This window comes from Trypanosoma brucei, chromosome 10 (assembly GCF_000210295.1).
Source record: "Trypanosoma brucei gambiense DAL972 chromosome 10, complete sequence".
Lineage (NCBI taxonomy): Eukaryota > Euglenozoa > Kinetoplastea > Trypanosomatida > Trypanosomatidae > Trypanosoma > Trypanosoma brucei.
In genome coordinates this window covers 3633575-3654773 of record NC_026743.1, presented here as the reverse complement: position 1 = coordinate 3654773, position 21199 = coordinate 3633575, and the positions used below count along the sequence as shown (strand labels likewise).

The window sequence follows — 21199 nt, the reverse complement described above, 5'->3', positions numbered from 1 at the left end:
ACGGCCATTACGCGCTCATTATTTCCCTTTTATATGCAGCACCCCTTCTCATTGTGTCCTTTCCTCATTTTAAGGTACTAACCCTACTGCGGGGCGGAGGCCCTCAGCGTGGCCGTGAAGAGTGCGGATTAGCGAATGAAGATTCACCTCCGTTACCTTCCCTAGCTGTTCTAACACCAGAGAAGTGTTGCCTGACGTCCTCTTCAAATTTTTGAATGCTCGCCTTACTATCCTTCTGGTTCTGCTTTAGCTGTTCCATAATTTCACGGAGCCGCTGCGTGTCACGCCGTTTGCGCTCATCCACGGCGGCAACTTCTGCAGAGTAATTTCTGCGCTCTAACATGCTGTCTCGTAATCGTTGGTGCTGGCTCTGATATTCCTTATTGTGCAGGAGAGCTCGAAGCTGTGCAAAGGAGGAATCTAGAGCGGCGGAACGACTTTCCCAGTTGGCCAAAAGGCTGCTGCTAATATTAAACAATCGGTCTTGCTGGCTAATAAGGCTATGAATCTCTGCTTGGTGCTGTTGCTCCACACGGCTGTGTTCCTCGCACATTTTTTGCAATGCAGCGCGTAAGCAGTTCAACTCTTCATCAGCTTGTTTTTTCCAATCGGTGGCGCTCCCGACGCCACCTTCACCCTCTTCACGGCTCCTTGCTCCACTCTCTAAGAGACGTTTTAACTGGCGAACTTCTCTCTCTTTTTCCTCGTATTTGGAGCTTATCTCCTCATTCTTCCGCTTCAGATCTTCTCTTTCGTACTGAAGCCGCCTAAGAACCTCCGAAGTCCGTTGACTTTCCACAATCGCGGAGCCCAGTTCATCGCGAACCCGCTGCAGCTCTGTCTGGTATTTGGCGCATTCAATCGCCAAAGCAGCATCGGGGTCCCCCCGTTTAGCCTTTCCGGCGTGGCTTGGCGTCACGCAACGACTATCATTCTCAGCCTTATCAGCGGGCCGCCAGGACCTGCAATCGGGAACTTTCTTGGAATCATCTACATCCCGACGCGGAGTCCTGCTTAGAGGACGGAGGTGCGGGTCCCTCCTGCCAGCCCGAGTACCAAACAACAGAGTTGCTTGACCCAAAAATTCCTTGTTCTTCTTTATGACAGTATCACAAATGGCGTTAGAAACGGCAGTTGTGTAGGAAAGCGCGAATTCCTTGACGTGATACTGCTGGAGGCAACTGTCCACTCGCACCGTATTCAGCCCGTCTTTGAGTCTTTTTATTTGAGTTCGCAGTTCCGCCGTGACCTCAGCATTGGAGTTCCTTGAACTGTTATTGCACGGAGACGATTTGGGAGGGGTGGGCCACGCAGCAGCTGCAGATCTCCTTGATTCCGGCACTCGAGGCGAAACAGTTAAGGCATCTGCCTCGTCTCCGTTTACATTGTTTCGCGTCCGCCGTCCATTCAAATCCGCGCGGAACACTCGCGTGGCTCTTCCAGACACTGGAGTGGGTTCATCTTGGCGGTTGTAAGTTGTATTCTCCTCTATTTCCGCACGCAGTTGCACCAGGGACAACTGCTGTTCCACACAACGCTTCTCTAAGTCGCTGTAGCGTTGCCGTAAGTCAATTACGTAGTCGCGGGTAAACTCGTTCATTCCATTTTCGCGAATTACCTTCTTGAGGTTCTCTACTTCATTGGTGAGCATATTGATCTGACGCACATGTGGGTCTTCATTCACTACAGCAACGTTGACGATCTGCCTGGCACGAGAGGCGTAACGAATTGTCTGTCGCATCTCCTCAAAATTGCTACAGTGGGGTGAAATAGTAGCCACCATCGATGTCTTGCTGTTTCCGCCCAACGAATCCATCAGTAGCCATGTGAGGTTGGAGTCGCGATAGGGAGCAGTCACAGAAGGAACCTTTGACTGCGAAAGCTCAGCTAGACAATCAATGACTCGACCCAACGTAGTGAGTGACAAGTTAATCTTCGTGGATTCCTTGAAGTGCAAACCCTCCACCCCACTAGCGCCAATACGCTCCGATCCAGCAAGATCAACCAGATTGAGCTTACTACGCTTTTGACAGCTGCTGTTCTTCCCGTCGAGAGAAAGCTGCAGAATATTAATTGTAATGATGGCGTGACTGCGGCTGCTGCGATCATTCATTCTAGTGCAAGAGGTGTGACGATCAACGCTTCCCCTATTAATTACTTCAGCCACCTGTACCTCGTTAACAACGACTAATGAAGAAAGTCCCTCTACGTAGGGACCTGTGAGTGGGTTCTGGCGAATCTTCAGGTCAGCATCCTTTTGCGGGTTTATAAGGTCATACACCTTCTCATTGTATATTTCATAGAACTCCAACTCCACACGAAAAGAATGAGAGGCTTCTCGATGACGCACCTCATGTAACCCTTGAAAAAGATCCCTGGTAATGCGGGGAATAATCCCCTGTAGTTCATTCGGATCAACCGACGGCTTGTTGTCGTCCCCGGCACCGGACTGCTCTGCTTCCACCCGGAATGTACCACTGAGACTCCGCGTGTCTCGTGGGCTAACCATATTGCTTTTCCACGAGGTCCGGCGAAGACGATTACTGGTCAGTGGAGTTGCCGTCCGTCTGGGACTAGAAGAATTAAACAAATGCTCCCCATCAGCTTCATCGATAGAAATTTGCTGTCGACGACTGGACCTTCGGAAATCACTGGCTTTTGGCGTGTAGCCCAGCATGGTAAAGGTCTTGCCGCTACCTGTTTGCCCGTATGCAAAGATACAGCCATTGTATCCTAACAATGAATTCTCTAATAGAGGCCTACCAACCTCGTTATAGACATCTGCCTGTGAGCTATACGGGGGATGCGGAACAGTGTTGACAGTTAGCAACGCCGCATTGGATCCCGATGTTTCAACAAATCCGGAGAAGTCACCGCTTCCCTTTCCACGTGCAGAGTGAGAGCGGGACGAATTTCCAGTTGCTTGACGCTGACGGGCCGAGCGAGGAGAGGCTACGCGTCGGTCAATATAAGTTCCTATAGCGCTTAATATATCTCCAGCGTTCCCACAGTCTGCACTGTCGCTCTCAAGAACGGACCAAAAGCAGCGTGTAAAACTGTAGGATTGGCGGGGTTTGAAGTCCTTCTGTGGGTCCAAAAGCGTAAGAACGCACGGATTGTCTACTTCAATGCGCACCGTGCTATGCTGCGGCGCGTTCATGGATAATTCTCGCTCACTAAATGGCCGTACACGCACGTATACATCCATGGCATTTCCAGTGCCGTGAATGGAATCACTAAGTTTCTGCCTTTGGGATAAAACGGAGCGCGAGGAGTTCGTCCGACGATATTCTCGATCTTGACCCCGACGTGACGCCGAAAGTCTCCTCCCCGAGCTGGGAGCTGCTGATCTGGGAGAAATGATAGACATTGTATTTAGACGGTCACACATCTTGTAAGCTCCCTAAACTTCCTTTCCAGTTGGTTTTCTTTCTGGTTGTTTTCACCAGCTGCTCCGCCCTTCAAAGGCACCTTTTTGTTCTGCAAAAGGCAGCAAAATCTTACCTTTTGTTGGCGCGCCAGTTCACTTCGAACTGGCGATGTCTACCAACTGTTTTCCCTTCTGCCAAATCCTTTTCTCCTTCAGTTTACTTCCTCACAGTGCTCCTTGCACCAACGCGGGTTGAACTCCCTTTAGTGCACTTACCTGTTTGACTTCCTCCCTTTTTTGTAGAGCTTTTAAAAGAATAGAATAACAATCCCCCACGCGACACGATTCGAAAAAAAAAATAATAATAATAATAAGCAGAAGAGCAAAAGTGCGATATTACAAGGCGACGCAAACACCTTATTCACAAGCGAGTAAACACAGTGAATGGCAATCAAAGGTCGCCGCAGTGGCATAGACTCACTCACAAGAAGAACACATGTTTTGCCAAATACCACCGCGGTTGACAAGGCAAAACTCCTTCAGCAGTGGACAACACGGGGACCACATGCACAAAGATATCCCTCACCTTCGCTCACCATCTTAACATCATGTGCTTCCTCTTTTAATCATATGTCATATCCTCCTGTTTCTTTGCCACTTTACCTTTTCTTTTAAACACCAAACACTGTCAATACCTTAAACGAACATTTTTGTAACTTTCCCTCCTCCTCCAGTGGGTGCCCCTTCTACGCTCCGCCACTCAGTGGAATGTGAGGTGAAACGCAGCGAGAATATGAAGGGAAAAAAAAGAGATGTAAACGCAACGGCGTACCCTCATGGCGAGTATACTAACCATCATTCAGCAGTAAAATGTACACACCATACACGCGTTTATTATTTATTTAACGAGCACGTCGCTTAGTATTTGGCTTAAACCGGGCGTTGCGCTTATTTTCTAACGAGCACCGAATACCATCGTTCTGCTTCTTAATAGCCCTTGCCAGGGTATCAAGCTTTTTACTGCGGTGCACGCGTTGCTGAATCTCCTTAACGCGGCTTGCTGCTAATAGGGCTTCCTCCTTCTCTTTAATCTTTTTGTACTCGAGGAGGCGATCCACGTCGCAGGGATCATCAGCGTCTTCGCCCTCAGCCTCAGCGTCTGTAGATTCAAGTGCGTTTGCTACAAGGGAAGAAAACCGGTGCATTTTCACCTCTTTCTTTGCATGGAGTCGCTTCACGAACTCCGCTCGTTCTTCTTCACTTTTGAGACCACTTTTTTGTAATTTCCTCTGTATCTCACGACGTTCCTTCCGCTTCTGCGCTGTCGAGAGCATTCGATATCCCGACAAGAGTATTTCTTCAGGTAACACAGTTTCACGTAGAACTGAGAGTCTCCCGCGCACGGCGGGATGCTGCTTGAGCATCTCCGGTGTCGCGTCAAGTTGCTTGAGAGGATTGAAGTGATGGTACTCGTCTTCGTCTTCTGCAAAGATTATGTGTTTATTCTTAGGCGGTGCTGCCGTAAGTGCCCCCAATGCATCCTCTTCAATCAGCTCCTTTGCGCGGCTCCAGTCTGCATGCGCTTTATACTTGAGGTAATGCAAGTTGCGAGTGTTGTGCCGCAAAGTCTTCTCCATCTTCTTACGGTTATCTTCCTTTGACAGGCGTCGACGCCTCATTTTACCCGATTCGACATCCAAAACAGTTTTGGTCATATTAATGTGGAACTCGTCAGGATTACGTTGCGCCGCAGCCCGCTTCAGCTCAAGTAGCCGCTGCACCTTCGCCTTTCGCCTACGCGAGCGCACCACATGATCCTTGTGTTTCTCAAGTGGGCCAAGGTGCTTCCGAGCTGCAGGTTGCGATCGTTCCTTGTGCACCTTGCGTTTGATGTGCTTGTCCAGATTTCCCATACCGGGATTACGGCCCTTGCCCTTTGTCATTGCTTTCGTAACCTAATGAATTTCCTGAACTTTTACTTGTTCTCTTGAGCCTTGTCCTAGGCTGGCCAGTTTACTGCAGAATATCGCCTCGGTTCCTTCCGCCACTAGCGGTGCGTTAAAGACCAGGGGGACTGGCCGAAAAATGGGTAGCAGATGAGACGTACACACGCAACAATAGCGGTGACACGGGACCGATAGTATATGTGCAAGGAGTCCAACAATGTGGGAACCCAAAAGAAAAAAAAATATAGTAATAATAGAATGAACAATATTTTGAGAGCTATGTGATTGAATTAACAGTACATCTCATACTGCAACCTCTCGACGATGGCACATACGTAGCTGCCCTCGTCCTGGCAAGTTCAAAGACTATCATACAGTTTTCGTTTAACAATTTACGTCGAAATAAACTTTTAATTATGCTTTATTACGAACAAGGACACACACACAAACACACACACCAAATTTTTTCGCCACGCAACTCCCTCCAAATACAAAGGGAGAGTGCAGGCGAGAAACGGGGAAGAGAAGCCTCTACGGCTTACAAACGTGTAATGCCACCAACTCCCTTCGCATTTATTTGCCTCCCAAACATATACGTCACGTTAATCCCCCAGCATCATTTATCCATCCAAGGAAAGCAGAGGTTCCACAGGAACCTTGCTTTGTGCCTCTCTCGGTTCGTTCTCCAACTAAAGGCGTTGCTCATCCACATCATTTACTATTCCGTAAACGCAGTGGCTGCTGCGCCAGTCATTCTCGGTTCTGTAGAGCGGATTCGAACCGCCAAATCGCGAATTCGTTCGGCAAACAATATAAGAGCCTGCCGAAACACATCGACGGCATACAACTGTCCGATACTTTCAACGGTAAAGCGTACGGAGGATGTGTCCCTTTTAGCAATAACTTCGTTAACAGTTTCTCTGTGCGGTTCGTGAGAATGATTACCGGATGCTGAGCGGGGACGTGTTGCATTGCTCTCCTCCTCGTTGGCGTCTACTCGACCTCTTCCCGAACGACTCCTTCCGCGACCAGAAGCTCTACCGTCAGAGTCTTCCGCTCCCGCTTTGGCTTGTTTCATTTCATAGAAACAAGCGGCCACAGGCGTCCACTTTGCGTGCACAGCACCAATTCCTTTAATGGCAATGGCACGCAACTTTAAGCGCTGCCCAGGCCCCAGCCGTGTCAGAACAATGTCTGGATGCACTAAAAACACGCGATCATCCTCGCTCCTCGCAGCCAGTTCCTCCTGTTTGGCAATGGGCTGCCACTTGAGATGGCCACTGTATACACTGGTCGTCGGCACGTCACGTTTTGCGGTCACATCCAACTCGAATAGCAAAACGCGCTCTGGGTCAAGGTTGTCAAATCCAACGGAGGCACTATCGGTTATGTACTGCATGCTTGAAACGGGTCCAGCAAGTGGAACAAGGCCAATGCGGTGCGCAAGAAGCTCATCCGGGACAACACCGTCATTATGTTCGATCAATATTCGGTCGAAAGCGAAAACTGGCACCTCAGTAAGCATAAGCCGGCGGAACATGTTGGCCACAGGCGGACTTACGTTATCCATGTCAAATGTGATGGTCTCAACTCGGCGAGTTGGCTCACCGTCACCGGCACCAGCGGGGCGCGACAAGTGACTCTGATCTTCCAATTCCTCCGCATTAGGAGCAGTGCGACGCACCGTCGGTAAGGTTTCCGTCCTACGTTGCAAATTGTACACTTTGACCATATCTACAGGCAAAACCTAAAGCAGGATCACGCCTTCACGCGGTAGAAACAATGGAAAAACGCGCGGCAAACTGGTTTGTCGCACCCTAGGGGTCAATTACGTCGTCGTAACTTTTCTGCTTTCTGTGTTCGACCTGTTTAAGGCTTTCTGAGCTTCCTTCTCTTCCTCCCCCTCCCCTCTGGGTGTGATCCTTTGTTTCTTTAAAGTGCGACTAGGCGACGAAAACGAAGCCTCACCTACTTGGAAACTTACTGTATTACGTTAGGCGACAAAGATTAATGCTGTATGAGTCAACGCCATTAAAAAAAAAAAAAAATAGAGGCATCAGAAAGTATAAAGACAGAAAATTGAAGGAAACGCAGGGGTTAGGGTTGAAGCATCAGGCAGAAAGAACACCCGATAGAGCTCCACAAATCAGTGATAACAATGACAATAATAATTATATGGAATTCCGTAACTATCCTTCTACCGCAGCTCGTAGCCTTAATACAAGTGTTGTTATTATTGTTATAAACGTTGCCATCGGTGTTGAGCGCGCGTTTCCTACACAAGTTAGGTTCATTAGCTTCCCGGGGAAAGTAAAGAAGAGGTGCCAAACACAGCAGGAAGTTGCATTGAGACAACCAAGTAAACAGAAAAAGAGGAGGAAAACAGGAAACAACAAAGGCAGCCTACGTGTCAGTCCCTCTTCCTCACACTCGACGCAGTCACACAGGTGATGTTTTTGTTGCTGTTGTTGTTTTTTAAGCGGATGCAACATCTTATATGCACAAATGAAAACACGGAAATGCACAGCATCAAAAACAAACAAGGTAACTTAAGGTGTCTCATCCATCCACGAGGTCTTTCCAAAGGAAAGAAAGCCTCCTCCATGTTCCCTTCGACTTCAACCTCAACATAAAAAAATTTTTGTTGTTGCCTCTTCCTCTTGATATCATACACTCCCCGCCCCCCCCCCCGCCGAGCACTGCTGCTGCCAATTTCACTATTACTAACGCCCGCTGCTGCGTATCTCATAAGGTTATGACAAAAACACCCACCGCCCCCCCCCTCCAGGCGGTAATGAGCAGGTTCAGCTCAGTTACAAAAGTTGTCGAGAGTGTTCGCCAATAATGAAAACAACTTGCACCCCCAGAGAATGCCTGCTCGGTAGCAGAAACCTAAACTGTATCACCGATATACGGAATGAACGATTTTTAGCAACAAGAACAAGTATCAGGTCAGCATAGATTACCTGTGTTTAAAACGGTATGCTTCACATTATTTTTTTTTGGGGGGGGGGCACCTCGCTTTCCAGTTTTTTTTCTTTTTTTTTTTTTTGCAACCCGCATTGGGTGCGTTGATCACATCTGCTATTCCACCTCCACTTTCGCAATTTAGTCCATCCCCTTCACGGCGACTCCTACACTGATGCAGATCTTTCTGACGATTCCTCATCTCCGTCGTCATCTGAATCCAACAACACTCCAATTAGTTGTGGATTGATTGACTTCTTTGCTGAGGCCCTTGCGTTCGCCGCAAAATGATTCTCCGCTACATGAGCCATCGGTGGGGGTCGGCCGTCTTCAACAAGTTTCCTCAGCGACTGCGCGAAGCCCTCATTCTCGGCACCATCAGGTTGTTCATACACATTTCCCTCACCCACTAGATCTCGTGGGGCATTTAAGCGGGAGTTGCGCTGTTGAATGGGAGCATTATTAACCACTGCATTCCGCGGCCCATCCACAATGCGGTCATTCTTGAAGATGTACACCTTTTTGCCCACGCATGTGAAGGACTTGAGTGCCAATGCACGCGCCTCTACTTTGTGGTTCGGAACATCGATACGACCAACATTTCCCACGAGACGTGTTGGTCCTACTTTAATTCCCATTGTTTCACCCATTGCCTTGGCAAGAATAAGCGGAATGTTTCCGTATTCGCGCGGTGGCAGAGGATACACCAACACGGAAGGGGGTCGGTTTGCAAGGGCCTCCGCAGGAAGTGGCGGTGGGGCAATTGTTAGCGGATTAACTGGGGGTGGAGGCGGAATGACTCCCATAACCTCGAGAAGGTCCCTCGTGAGGGAAGCGTTCGCGGCAGCCGTCTGAGAAGACGTGGCGGTCATGGCAGAAGAAGAAGAAGGCAGTCCAAAACCTGAGTTGATGACAGGCGGTGCAACGGTACCTCCAAGCCAAGAACCAGGGATTTGGGTAGACGCAGAAGGTGCCATGTCTTGGCGATTCGCGTCCTGAGGCACAGAAACTGCAGGCTGCACCGGGCCCAAGGCACCGCCAGCCTTCATCGCCAACAGCTGCTCCATCAAAGTTGGTGCACGCCCAACAGCACCGTCGCCTGACGCACCGTCCCCGGTAAACCCGTACGCCGATGCTTCTGTTTTGGCTCCCGCCATCGAAGTCGACGATGTTGTCTGTCCTGGCGTAAACGCGAAGTTCTCGGATGACGGACCGTTATCGACAGGTGGGGCCAAGCCCGCTACAGGCTCCTCCACGAAGCCATCACCTAAAATACCACATGTGGAGTTCTCCACTGCTGGACCCTGCGTAAAAAAAGAGGCTGCGGCCGGGACACTCTCCGCTTTATCCAAAGAGGAAGAAGATGGTTGAGTCACATCTTGTGTTCTGAACAACGCCGGTGGACGTGTTGCATGTTCCACCGAACTCTCCACTTGCATTCCGTAGGAGGCCATGTACTCGTCAGCATTCACCTCCTGGAACTGGTAAGAGCCATCTGTTCTGGGAGCCTCCGCTTGATAATCACCAGCAAAACACGACTGGTCACCGTTCCGCCCATCGTATGTTGCCATAGCACTCTGTGCACCAACCTCTTCCCTAACCTCTTCTTCAAGATCCTGAAGGAATTTTTCAAGTTCCTCTAAGTTATCACCAAGAACCTCCAGGTCGGGGGCTTCGCGACGTAGCACATGCAAGTAATAACCATGGAACTCATGTTCCGGGTCGAGGAAGGCAAACAAGTCAGGGTACATCTTCAGGAATTTGGCTTCCTGTTCACGACTTCGAGCTTTGGCAATACTCTTCGCTGAATGTTGAATGTTATTGCTCATGACGGGATCGGGCATTTTCCCATTGTATGCTGTTAGTTGATCTGTCCCTGCTACGGCGGTGGTCGAACAAGATGCATTCAGGGGTGCGCCAGCACCCTGCCGCCTTTTAGGAGGAACGACCATTGGAGGTCGACCTGGATTCGAGCTATACTGATAGTATGGACACAATAACTCTCTTAAATCATTATCCTGAGCTAAATGTCCTGCCGAACTCGCATTAGAGGCAGGACGGGAAGCCCGCTCCTCTCGTAGCCATGCCTGCGAGTTGGCTACACGTCTTGACCACCATTCCCATGCCTCATGAAGACCGGAGAGTTCTTGTTGGACTGCAGGCCATGTTTTATCTGCAACGAGAGCGCGTAGTCTACAACTTGTATGCTCCCGAAGTTGGTGTAACCATTTGGCAGTTGTGGCCCTCATGGACAGCGACATCACTCCGTCAAGTTGGACGATAACTTGAGGGGCTTGAATGGTGTCATACAACTTAAACGGTATGGATACGGGCGGTAACTGCGCTGCGGGTGGGAGCCGTCGCGCACATTTCGTTAACCGCCACGCGTTTGTTATAACAGACGTCCACCCCCGGCAGCGTGATGCCTGTTGCTTCGGATGGTCCGACCGCTCACCGCATGAAACAACCGCCGCGTCCATGCATAGGGGTGTAGCTCCTTTCAACAATGCGATCCTCCCCTCAGGCTCACCATCACGATGAAGATATAGAAACGGCTTTCCCGCGTGGCTCTTGTATACCTCCTCCACGCTCATCACCGATAGCTCGGAGAAGAATGCAAGTTGTGGTACCGCATGTTGAGCATCCCCTTCAGACCCATTGTTTCCATCATTGGTTGAAGGTTTTGCGGCGCCTTCCACAAAACGCAACGCTGAAGCAGATCCATCATCGAGAGGTGTGGCATACTGAGGATAGAGCGCTGCAGTTACGCACTGAAGTAGACCATTGCCCTCCAGCAGCGCCGCCTCTGGCATCGCAAGAATAGTGGAAGCTAAAGTATCAAAAATGTCACCCTGTGATTTCCCCACTGAAGCGGGGGAACTCCTGCCACTCTCAGTTAAGCGAATTTCTTGGGATACGAGAGGTGCAATGACCCCAGTTACCTCAAGCACATGTAATAACATCAGTTGTTGCTTTTCCACCTTGATTAGTGTTTCACTCGAAACAAAACTCTCACTCCCGAAGGCATCCCCGGACTCCCCCGCGGTACCACGTAGGGAAAGCCACATACGATAAGCATGAAACGCACTCACTACATCGCTCCCGGAGCCATGTGAAAAAAATACACGTGACTCTCGCATAAGTTCAGCAGCTTCATCATCGTGCTGAACAGTGCAAAAAATATCACCCAGCATCCAAATCGCCGCTACGACGCTCGCGGGAACAACACATCCATACAATCGCGACCACACCAACAGCCGAAGCACCGGAATAGGGAGGGCGAAGCACGTCGTGACCACGCCCAGTGGCAGAAGTCGAGGTACAAACTGATCCTCACTTGGTCTCTGCAAGTGTCCTAGGCGAACCAAATGATTTTCTACAGCAATGAAGATACGTTTCAGATGCTCATAACGGCTAGCGGATAGTGAAGCAACACCGATAAAGGCAGATGACACGAGTTGGGGTACATTCCGTGACAATAGATTTCCAGTGTGAGAACTGCCTATGGCGGATGCTGATGACGGACCACGGCAACACAAGGCCTCTTCGTGGGCTTGCAGCAGGTGATATAGATGCACATAATCCACCCAAGGCAAGTGGAAAATGGAATGGTGTGCAGGATCAGAGCTCACACGTCGGTGTTGGGCGCTGTGTAGGATAGATTTCGGTATTAGCTGCAGTACCATGGGGGCTGGGACGCCACTCTCCTCCTCCTTCTTGCCTGAATTATCCACACACACACGGGCAATTGAACGTCGTTGCCGCAATTCCTGTATGTAACTATACGAAGTGGAAAATACATCAGTGTCAACATTTGGGTTATATGTGGCACAAGAGCGGCGGGCACAGTCAATCACGAGGCCCACTGACAGTGACGGTGGAAGCGCAGTTTGTGCCACAATAGGAGTGGCCACTAACACTAAACGATCACCGCCCTCCACTGCCGTACCGCCTTCTCGTAAAAGAAGGCGCAATTCATCAGAGGTGGTGCATTCCCGCAATACTTCAACAGTAATGGAAGGAGTCATTTCTTTCCCCTCCCTCTGTTGGTCATTCACCTGGCGCAATGCATGGGCAATAGTTGCCACTACTTGAGGGTTGGGTGCGACAACAACCACTACCGTGTGACCCTGCCGAAGTTCTTGATGCTTCCCTTCCTTATTTTCCGCTAGCAAGGTCGCACGCTCCTTACGCTCCGCTAAACTATGTTGCTGAATTGCGTTTACTATGAGAGGGCACCAGTGGGAGCGAAATTTTTCATCTGACATGAAATCCGCATTTTCCATGGCCATTATTTTTGCAACAACTCCAATGTTTTCCACATAGCACCGGAGTTCCTCTCCAGGGTCACGACACAAAAAGCTTCCCTCCTCCTCGCACTTTGTGAGCCACTGCATAGTTTCTTCAAGGTAGAGTACAGCCGGTGATGCGTACGAGCCGCTGCTTCGCAGTGCATCAGCTGCCCCCGTCTTGACATCCCGTTGAAGCACCTGTTGGAGGTTCAGCTGCATACTGTGGTCAGCTCCAAAGTACTCTGCAATGGTGTTAGAAACCGCGTCGTCAGGACAGCAAACCACAACACGCGGCGCACTACCAAGTCGTCCCACGCCACACTCGTCCCGCGTCCGCAACATGCTACGAAGAAGTGAGAGGGAAAACTCCGTTATTGGAGAACGTATGTGAATGTCATTAAATATAACGCAACCAACATGAAGGAGTATTGGGTCACATAGCAACTGTCGCACAAACATTTCCGGAGTCGTAACGACAATCTGCGTACCTGGGGTTACTCCATAGCACATTGGAGTGCACTCACCCACTGTCGTCGTCGTTGCTTCTTCGCCACGTTCCTCTCGCAGCCGTTGCACGGTCCGTTGAACCGTGAGAGTTGTGGGACAAACAATAATGAGGCGCTTTGTCTTAAACACCTCTGTTTCCCATATGATCTGCGGGAGCTGTAGGGTACATCCGCTCCCCGGTGGGGCGGTAAGGAGCACTACTGAGTTTCGGAGAACCGCATCAATGATTGAGGTACGGCACTGATAAACGGTCAAGCGCTGCCGGTACGGAAGCCACTTGCGACGGTGCATAAGCACTTTTGTCATAGCCGGTCTAATCACCTGGTTGGGATCAAACATCTTCATTGGGGCGAGCTTATGCACCGCCTGCTGCTGGTCTCCCTCATTATCCATCGCCAACAATGCTGCAACGTCAACAAAACCACCTCCAGCAAAAGCGGCATTCGGGGGAGCCGGCGGCGGGGCGGTTTCGCTGAGAAGAGTTCCCCACCGGTCCACATCCGCTTCAGTAATTGGGACATCCAGCGTAAATGTACCACAAACACCTTCGACACATTGCTGCTGACGCCAACTGGAGCTTCCACCGAGTTGTGCGCGCAACGCCTCGAAACGTTTCTCATGGTTATGTCTGCCCTCCAGCGCATCGCTGGCTAACCCAACTACAAGCGAGAGCGCCATACGTCACTGTCAAGAGTCGCAAAACGAAACGAATATAAAAACAAAGAAACTAAGAGCAGCCTTCCTGTGCTCCTGTTTACTACAGTAAACACCCGATTGTGGGCTTCCTTAACACCACGACTCTTTCTCTCCCGTTCGTTATCACCCGATGCTAGTGTAAAGGTGGCGAAGGGTATTCAATGTACGTACAAATACAAATACAAATATATATATATATATATATATATATATATATATATATATATATATATATATACGGGGCACTATCACTGTGTTCGCGAATGCACGCGATTGTATGTATGTGCCGAATGACTATTCCCTCCCTCCTTTGTTTTCCTTAATGAATTTTAATTTTCAGGCTTCCCCTTCTTGTGTAAGGTATTTCGTTGGTATTTTCGCAACTCAACTAGCCCCTCTCACTTTGTGTCTTTTTTTTTTGCCAATTTCTGTTCCTCACTTCACTTTGCTCAGTTAATATTACCTATTCTTTATTTGTTTATTGATTTTCTTTAAAATCTATTTTGTTTGTGTGCTGCCTTGTCGGTATTGCTACTTTTCCCCTCTTCCCCTTCTTCTTCTTTCCTCCCCTTTCTTTTCTCGTTTCGGTTTTCCCACTCTGGTGGATAACTCAAAATGGGGTTCCCTTTTCCCTCGTTTTTGTTTAATGATTTTCTCGTTTGTGTTTATGTTTGTGTTCCTTTTTTTTTTGCCTTTTTGTTTGTCGTGAAGATCCAAACACCGTACTCTATGCAACTCCCTCTTTTTAGCAGCGAGTACTAACAAAATGAACGGAATTTAAACAACGGCATTAACAACAACAAAAAAAGAAGAAATGAGAGAAGGGCCTAAATATCTCTAAGGTGAGCGTTATGCAGATGTACATAAAGATACGTGTTTTTATTTTTTAAAACAACAGCAACACCAAAATAAGCCATAAAAATGATAAAAAAAACAATAACTTAGAGCAAAGACAGCAGCTGTAGATATATAATCAAACTATTCACACCTTACCCCGCCTTCATCCTTCTGATTTTCTAATATAAATAAATAAATATATATATATATATACCCAAGCCGTAACCGTTACACAAATGGGCAGTGAAGTCAAGAACTTGGAATTGTGTGACAGGACGGCTTTAATCAAGTCAAAACAAAAACAAAAACAAAGTCCCATCCATTCCTTTACTTGTCCCTTCCTTTTTTTTTGTAAAAAAAAAATATTTATTTTTGATTTCCTTTTCCTTTTCAGATTTGCTGAGGCGACAGTTCGCATCCCGCTACATCGGCATTCCACTTCTACTCAAACACACCTAACAAACTTCACTGCATGTGTTCCCATGTAACTCAACATTTATATTTTGTTTTTGCTTTTATTTTGTTTGCCTCTCCCTTAATTATCTTTCCCTTTCCTTTTTTTTTCTATTTCTATTTCCTTTCTTTCTTTCTTTTTTTTTTTACAAAAAATCCTAGTTTCTATCTTTTTCTTCACTCTCAGCGGTTACACACGTCTCCCCCATTGCCCGCACAAGAATTTTAAAAATAACGAGAATACAACATCAACAAAAAACAAAACAAAACAAAACAAAAGCACATGACTGTGGGACGGCAAATGTCTCCTTTCATATGCCTGCGACACGGACCGGCTATTAATAACACCAAACAAATGTTACCAAATGAGTTACCGACAGCCGATGGGGATAAAAATAATTATTTTTTTTGTGTTTATTTTTTTTTCGAAAAAAAGGGAATAGGAATAAGACGTGTTTTGAACTTATAAATATATATGCCACAAAAAAAAAAAAAAGAAAGCATTTGTGTGGTGATTATTTTTTTTTCATAAAAAAAAACTCCTTTTCATGTTCTAAAAATTTGCATTCAAAACCCGATTATAAACAAACAATAAAAGAAAAAAAAAGTAAAGTTAAGTTAAAATCGAACACAATACGTAATTTTTCTCCCCCATCCCACTTCCCCCGGGTGCAGTTGTGCTCGCTCCCAACCATGCGTGTAGCAGTTTTGCAGTTTTTTTTTTGTTTTTTATTTGTTTTTTATTTGTTTTTTTTTATTTTTTACCTCCCCTCTCCTTCCTCTCAACAACTAAAGGGAGAAAACTTGGCATATGAAGTAACAAAAGCAAAAAAAAAAAGAAAAATAATAAGAGAGAAGGGGAGAAAAGGAGAAAGAAAGAAAGAAAAATAAGTGGTAGAAACGGAAATGGGGGCGGAAACAAGAACAAAAAAAGAAAAAAAGAAAAAGATCGCACAAATACAAATAATATATATATATACACACATACACAAGAAAAGAAAAACACAAATATCATACCCGCCTCCAACTTACCGTCCTCTAAACAGCAACAAAACCAAATAAAATATTTTTCGAACATGAACAAAAAAAAAAGAAGTAGAAAAACAAACAAAAAGTTAATTTATACCTTTCATTCACATCATTAGTTCTAAACCTCCTTTTTTTCTTGCCTTTTTTATTTGTATAAATAAATATACTATTTTTTTTTTTGTTGTTGTTGTTTATGGACAAGCACAAAAACATGAAGGATCCACAGATTCAGATAAATAGATAGAAAAGAGTCAAAAATAAAATTAAAAATAGAAACCGACGACGACACCACCACCAACACCACCAACAACAACGTAATAAAAAGAACATAATTTGGACTGCATTAAATTATACACGGACACAAATACAAACGGATGATTATGTGCATTTGTATACCCGGTCCCATTATGTCATTTCCCTTTACTCCCCCCTAATTCACCGCTGAACCGAATAAAAATTTATAAAAAAAATGAGAAAAATGCATACATATATTTTGTAGTAGTAATAGTAGTAATAGTAGCAGCGGTTATTATTATTTTTATTATTACTGTTATTGTTGTTATATAGATCTCAATTTCCCATTTCTAAAAACAACGCAGACTAGTAATAACCAAAAAAAGAAAAGGGAAAAGAAACAAAAAAAAAAGGAATCTTAGAGCACCACAAAGTGTAAATTGGCACCAATATGAAATTAATATAAATCTTTCCACTAATTCATTTTGCTTATTTGCCCCTCTCCATCCCTTTTCTCCCCCTCTCCTCTCCCCTCCGCGACAATATTTAAATTTATGTGTTGCTGCTGCACAAAGGAAAGTAAAAAAAAAACCAAACCAAAACAGAAACAGAAACAGAAACACCAAACTCTTCTCTCCTAACATCTTAATTATTATTATTATTGTCATTACTGTTATTAATTATTTCTGCATATTTTCTCCTCAACAAATATATAAATAAATATATAATATTTTCTTTTTGTTTGCTTTGCCTTATATATTTCTCTCTTTACTCTTTCCTTTCCCTCCCCCCCCCACAAGCATTCAAACAAACATACATAAATATGCATAAATACAAATGATTATATGAATAATTATATAAGACATAAGCGAGATGGGAAATAGCAAACTCACCATATTACCATGAGTAATAATAATAATAATAATAATAATAATAATAATAATAACGGCAGATTGGGCGGCGTTGATGATGGCGTAACAGCAATTAATTGCATCATCGAGTGGGAGGAGCAAGTGATATTTTTTTTTTCCGTTTATTTTTTTATTTTTGCAGTGCCTCAGTTACTTTGATCAATTTGTCACAAGATAAAAGAAAACAAAAACAACAACAACAACAACAGAATTATGAAAAGAGGAGCATATAATAATAATAATAATAATAATAATAATAATAATAAGTGGTTGAATAGAAAAATAAACATAAAAAAATGTAAATGAGTCTGTATTTATCCTTATTGAAAAACCGTTTGGAATTTAAAAAAAAAAGGTCCAACAACGGCGCTCACATCGTAATAAAAGTAACGTAAAAAAAAAAGGAAAACATATAACCAAATAAAATGATTATTATTTTTTTTTTTTAAAGAGCAGAAAAAACAAACAATCAAAAAAAACCTCTCACCTTGCTCTACACATCACATATTTTCTCTGTTACGTGACGTCAAACATTTTCTTTTTCTTTTTTACGTCATTTCCTCGCATCACTGCAGTGTTTTTTTTTTCCTTCTTCTTTGCCTTCTTTATTGTAGTGGTAATGATACACATTCCTGCGCATTCTTTCTTTTTTTGTTTTATTTTTTCTTTTAATTATTTTTTTTTTAAAAAAGAAAGAAATAACAATAGCAAGGAACAAGCGTGCAGAAACTCGATCACTAAACCCAACAAACATACGACAAGCCAAACACATATTTGTTGTAATTCTCAAAAGGAAAAAAAGGAAAAAAGAGAAAAAAGAAAAACGAAAACAGCGAAAAGAAAAAAAAAATGTTCCTTCACGTTTCTCACTCACTCACTCACTCACCATAATATAATGTGATATAATGTGATATAATACACTTCTTTCTCTTTCCCTCTTCCCTTTATTTATATTATTATTTTTATTTATTTTTATTTTTACCTACTTTTTTTACCCTTTTTTTTTCCTTTTTGAGAGGGGAACCCTTTCGTTAAAGCGCACGCTCATTTATTTCCTTCCATTCACTCATTCACTCTCTATCATCATCAACATCATCATCTCCTGCACATTTACATTAATACACACGCATACACACGTACGTACATGTACTATAATATATATGTCTGCACACGCGTGTTTGTGTCTATGCGCATGATGTAAACATACAGGCAAACAAAAAAGAAGAAGAAAAAAAAGAAGAAGAACCAAAACAAAACGAAACAAGAATAAGAGGTAATGATAATAATAACAATAGTAATAATAATAAGAGGAAGAGGAAGAGGAAAAGGAAGAGGAAGAGGAAGAGAATGTGTAACAACTTCAAGCTTATACTTCCGGAACCTCTTCTTCTCCTCTTTTCTTTCCTTTCTTTTCTTTTCTTTCCTTTAGTTACGCTCGCCTCGGAGTTTAAGCGCCAATTGGATATCCTTTGGGAACAGAGTAACACGGTTAGCATGCAACGTACAGAGATTTGCATCCATAAATACAGATGTAATATATGTTTCAGTTGCTTCCTGAATAGCATCGACACATGCAGCACTCATGCGGTAGGAATCCTTCAAGTTTGACACCACCTCTCGTAAAAAACGGCGGAAGGGCGCCCGTTGGATGAGAAAATCGGTGGAACTTTGCAACCGCCGAATTTCGCGCAGGGCGACGGTTCCCGGGCGCCAGCGGTGGTGGCGTTTTTGCGGAGGTGTATTTTCGACTTTTTTGACGGGAGCGCGTGCCACCGCTTGTATTGGGCGAGAGGCAACACTTTTGGGTCTCACCGGTCGCGGTGTTATTTTCTTCATTTGCGCCATGAATATAATCTAAGATATATATATATATATATATATATATATCTTTTTACTTAATCTCTTTTTTTTCCTTCTTTTTTTTCTTTCTTTTTTTTTTTGAAAACCTCTTTGTTGTGGTGTATTAATCCCAACACCAAGACTTTGCTACCGACCTTTTTTTTTCCTTTTTTCTTTCTTCTTTTTTTTTTTTCAAAACCTAAGCACACAAACGCACAGATGAACGGATATACGTGTGCAAAGATGTTCTTATTATAAATATTATTATTTTGGTACGTAATGAGGTATTTCTAAAAGCGTTTCCTTCACTTCTTTGCAAACTCTTGCACAAGGGAGATAAATAGAGTTGCGTTTCGGCTTTTTCCTTTTTTTTTTTTTTGAGGTGCCTTAAAAAAGAAAAGAAAAAAAATATTCTTTTCACTTGATGGAAAGTTTTCCTTTCACAAATAATAAGTTATATATATATATATTGTATATTTTTTGTTGTGAAGAGTAAAATAAATAGATAGAAGAAAAAAAAATGTGCACGAATAATTAGTAAGAACCCACAAAAGATAACATTTTCAGTTGCTGCAGTATTTGCATAAGGGAGGGAGTGTGTGTGTTTAAGTGTGGTGGTAGTGGTAGTGGTGAGTGGTGAGGGAGGGAGAAAATAAAAAAAAATTAAAAAATAAAATAAAATAAGAAGAAGAGTGTAATTTTTATCTAAAGCACAATTCGTGACGCAGTTTTGGACACATTCACTTCCCGGTTTCAATATTACGCTGAAAACAAACCGAGGGAGAGAGAGAGAGGATGAAGAAGAAAAAAAAACCAACAAACATACATACAAGCACACACTCAAATACACACACACACACACACACACACACAAACACAAACACAAACACAAACACACAAGTATGTAATGGAATGACTCTGATCTTCATCATCTTTTCACTCTTATTTGTCACACTGGAAAGTAGATGACAAAAAAAAAGGTGAAGGGAAGAAGAAGGAAAAAAAAAAAACACCGCTACGGGGTAAATATGTGGCAACAACAACAACAACAACATCAACATCCGCGAAAATAAAAAATGATAAATGATAAAGAGAAAAAGAGAGAAAAATAAAGGAATATGTAACGAGCGGTTAAAGCAGCAGTGAGAAAATACCACCATAAAAAGATATATATATATATATATATATATATATATATATATATTCCCCAACTTCTTCTTTTTCTTTTTTTTTTCCTCCTCTCCTCCACCCACCTCACCATTATCACTTCAGTGCTGTCCCCCCCCCTCCCTCCCTACGCGCGCATGCACAAACACGCAAATAAATAAATATTTTCTCCCTTTTTTTTTATTAATTATTTCATCACCTCTAAATCACAACTTCCTGCCACTAGTCTTTCCCCCTTTAGCTTTAATTTTAAGTTAGTGGCAAAAACATACTATTCACAACCGATGTTACATTGTTTTCCTTTCCTTCTTCTAATGTTTTTTTTTAAAAAAAAAAAGCAAGTAACAACTAACCACCAAATGAATTTCATTCAAACCGTTGTTGCATCGCCATTTCAACTCATATAATATATATATATATATATATTTAATTATTTATATAAAAAAGAATTACTTCCCCAGCACCGCAGCATTCCTTCTGACGGTTCCGCCTAATAACCACAAATCGAAGGGAAATCCAACAAAGAGGTGCGAGAAACATACGACATGCAAACACATGGTCACAACGATCACAATAATAATGTGATTTAGCCCCACAAGTTGTGAGTCCTCCCTAAAAAGGAAAGAAAAGAAATAATAATAAATGAAAAAAAGAAAAAAGACGCTTCTCTTCTTTTTTTTTCTTTTCTTGTTTTCCTCTTATGTGTGCTGTGTTTTTGAAGTGGAACATCAAACCTCTTTCCGAATTTCCCCCCTTCCTTCCCACCCTGTTGATGTGGTCAGGAACAACATCCCACGAATGAATATGGGAGGAAGATAATTTAAAAATATATATATAAAATATATATATATATATATATAGAGAGAGAGAGAGAGATAGAGAGAAATTACCGTCACAAAACCGCAGCCTTCTCTCACACACTTCATGGAAATTCTCGCAACTGATGCAACA

The 21199-nt window shown here is 44.1% G+C and overlaps 9 protein-coding genes across 9 annotated transcripts; 1 reads left to right on the top strand and 8 right to left on the bottom strand.

The window, feature by feature from the left end:
- Window positions 1–103: 103 nt before the first annotated feature.
- Window positions 104–3391, bottom strand: TbgDal_X18790 (kinesin, putative; the record flags this gene model as incomplete). The annotated part of the gene is made up of 1 exon (XM_011780738.1): window positions 104–3391. One exon carries the CDS (start codon window positions 3389–3391, stop codon window positions 104–106), a length of 3288 nt encoding a protein of 1095 aa, XP_011779040.1.
- An 881-nt stretch (window positions 3392–4272) lies between these two features.
- Window positions 4273–5049, bottom strand: TbgDal_X18780 (U3 snoRNA-associated protein UTP11, putative; the record flags this gene model as incomplete). Its single annotated transcript, XM_011780737.1, has 1 exon — window positions 4273–5049. The coding sequence occupies one exon, from the start codon at window positions 5047–5049 to the stop codon at window positions 4273–4275; it is 777 nt and encodes a 258-aa protein (XP_011779039.1).
- A 985-nt stretch (window positions 5050–6034) lies between these two features.
- On the bottom strand, window positions 6035–7048 carry TbgDal_X18770 (DNA-directed RNA polymerase, alpha subunit,putative; the record flags this gene model as incomplete). The annotated part of the gene is made up of 1 exon (XM_011780736.1): window positions 6035–7048. One exon carries the CDS (start codon window positions 7046–7048, stop codon window positions 6035–6037), a length of 1014 nt encoding a protein of 337 aa, XP_011779038.1.
- Window positions 7049–7326: 278 nt separating this feature from the next.
- TbgDal_X18760 (hypothetical protein, unlikely) lies at window positions 7327–7767 on the top strand (the record flags this gene model as incomplete). Its single annotated transcript, XM_011780735.1, has 1 exon — window positions 7327–7767. One exon carries the CDS (start codon window positions 7327–7329, stop codon window positions 7765–7767), a length of 441 nt encoding a protein of 146 aa, XP_011779037.1.
- Window positions 7768–8450: 683 nt separating this feature from the next.
- On the bottom strand, window positions 8451–13760 carry TbgDal_X18750 (hypothetical protein, conserved; the record flags this gene model as incomplete). Its single annotated transcript, XM_011780734.1, has 1 exon — window positions 8451–13760. The coding sequence occupies one exon, from the start codon at window positions 13758–13760 to the stop codon at window positions 8451–8453; it is 5310 nt and encodes a 1769-aa protein (XP_011779036.1).
- A 2062-nt stretch (window positions 13761–15822) lies between these two features.
- On the bottom strand, window positions 15823–16146 carry TbgDal_X18740 (hypothetical protein, unlikely; the record flags this gene model as incomplete). Its single annotated transcript, XM_011780733.1, has 1 exon — window positions 15823–16146. One exon carries the CDS (start codon window positions 16144–16146, stop codon window positions 15823–15825), a length of 324 nt encoding a protein of 107 aa, XP_011779035.1.
- A 535-nt stretch (window positions 16147–16681) lies between these two features.
- TbgDal_X18730 (hypothetical protein, unlikely) lies at window positions 16682–16999 on the bottom strand (the record flags this gene model as incomplete). The annotated part of the gene is made up of 1 exon (XM_011780732.1): window positions 16682–16999. One exon carries the CDS (start codon window positions 16997–16999, stop codon window positions 16682–16684), a length of 318 nt encoding a protein of 105 aa, XP_011779034.1.
- Window positions 17000–18426: 1427 nt separating this feature from the next.
- TbgDal_X18720 (histone H3 variant, putative) lies at window positions 18427–18807 on the bottom strand (the record flags this gene model as incomplete). The annotated part of the gene is made up of 1 exon (XM_011780731.1): window positions 18427–18807. One exon carries the CDS (start codon window positions 18805–18807, stop codon window positions 18427–18429), a length of 381 nt encoding a protein of 126 aa, XP_011779033.1.
- A 1014-nt stretch (window positions 18808–19821) lies between these two features.
- On the bottom strand, window positions 19822–20241 carry TbgDal_X18710 (hypothetical protein, unlikely; the record flags this gene model as incomplete). The annotated part of the gene is made up of 1 exon (XM_011780730.1): window positions 19822–20241. The coding sequence occupies one exon, from the start codon at window positions 20239–20241 to the stop codon at window positions 19822–19824; it is 420 nt and encodes a 139-aa protein (XP_011779032.1).
- Between the last annotated feature and the right edge of the window lie 958 nt (window positions 20242–21199).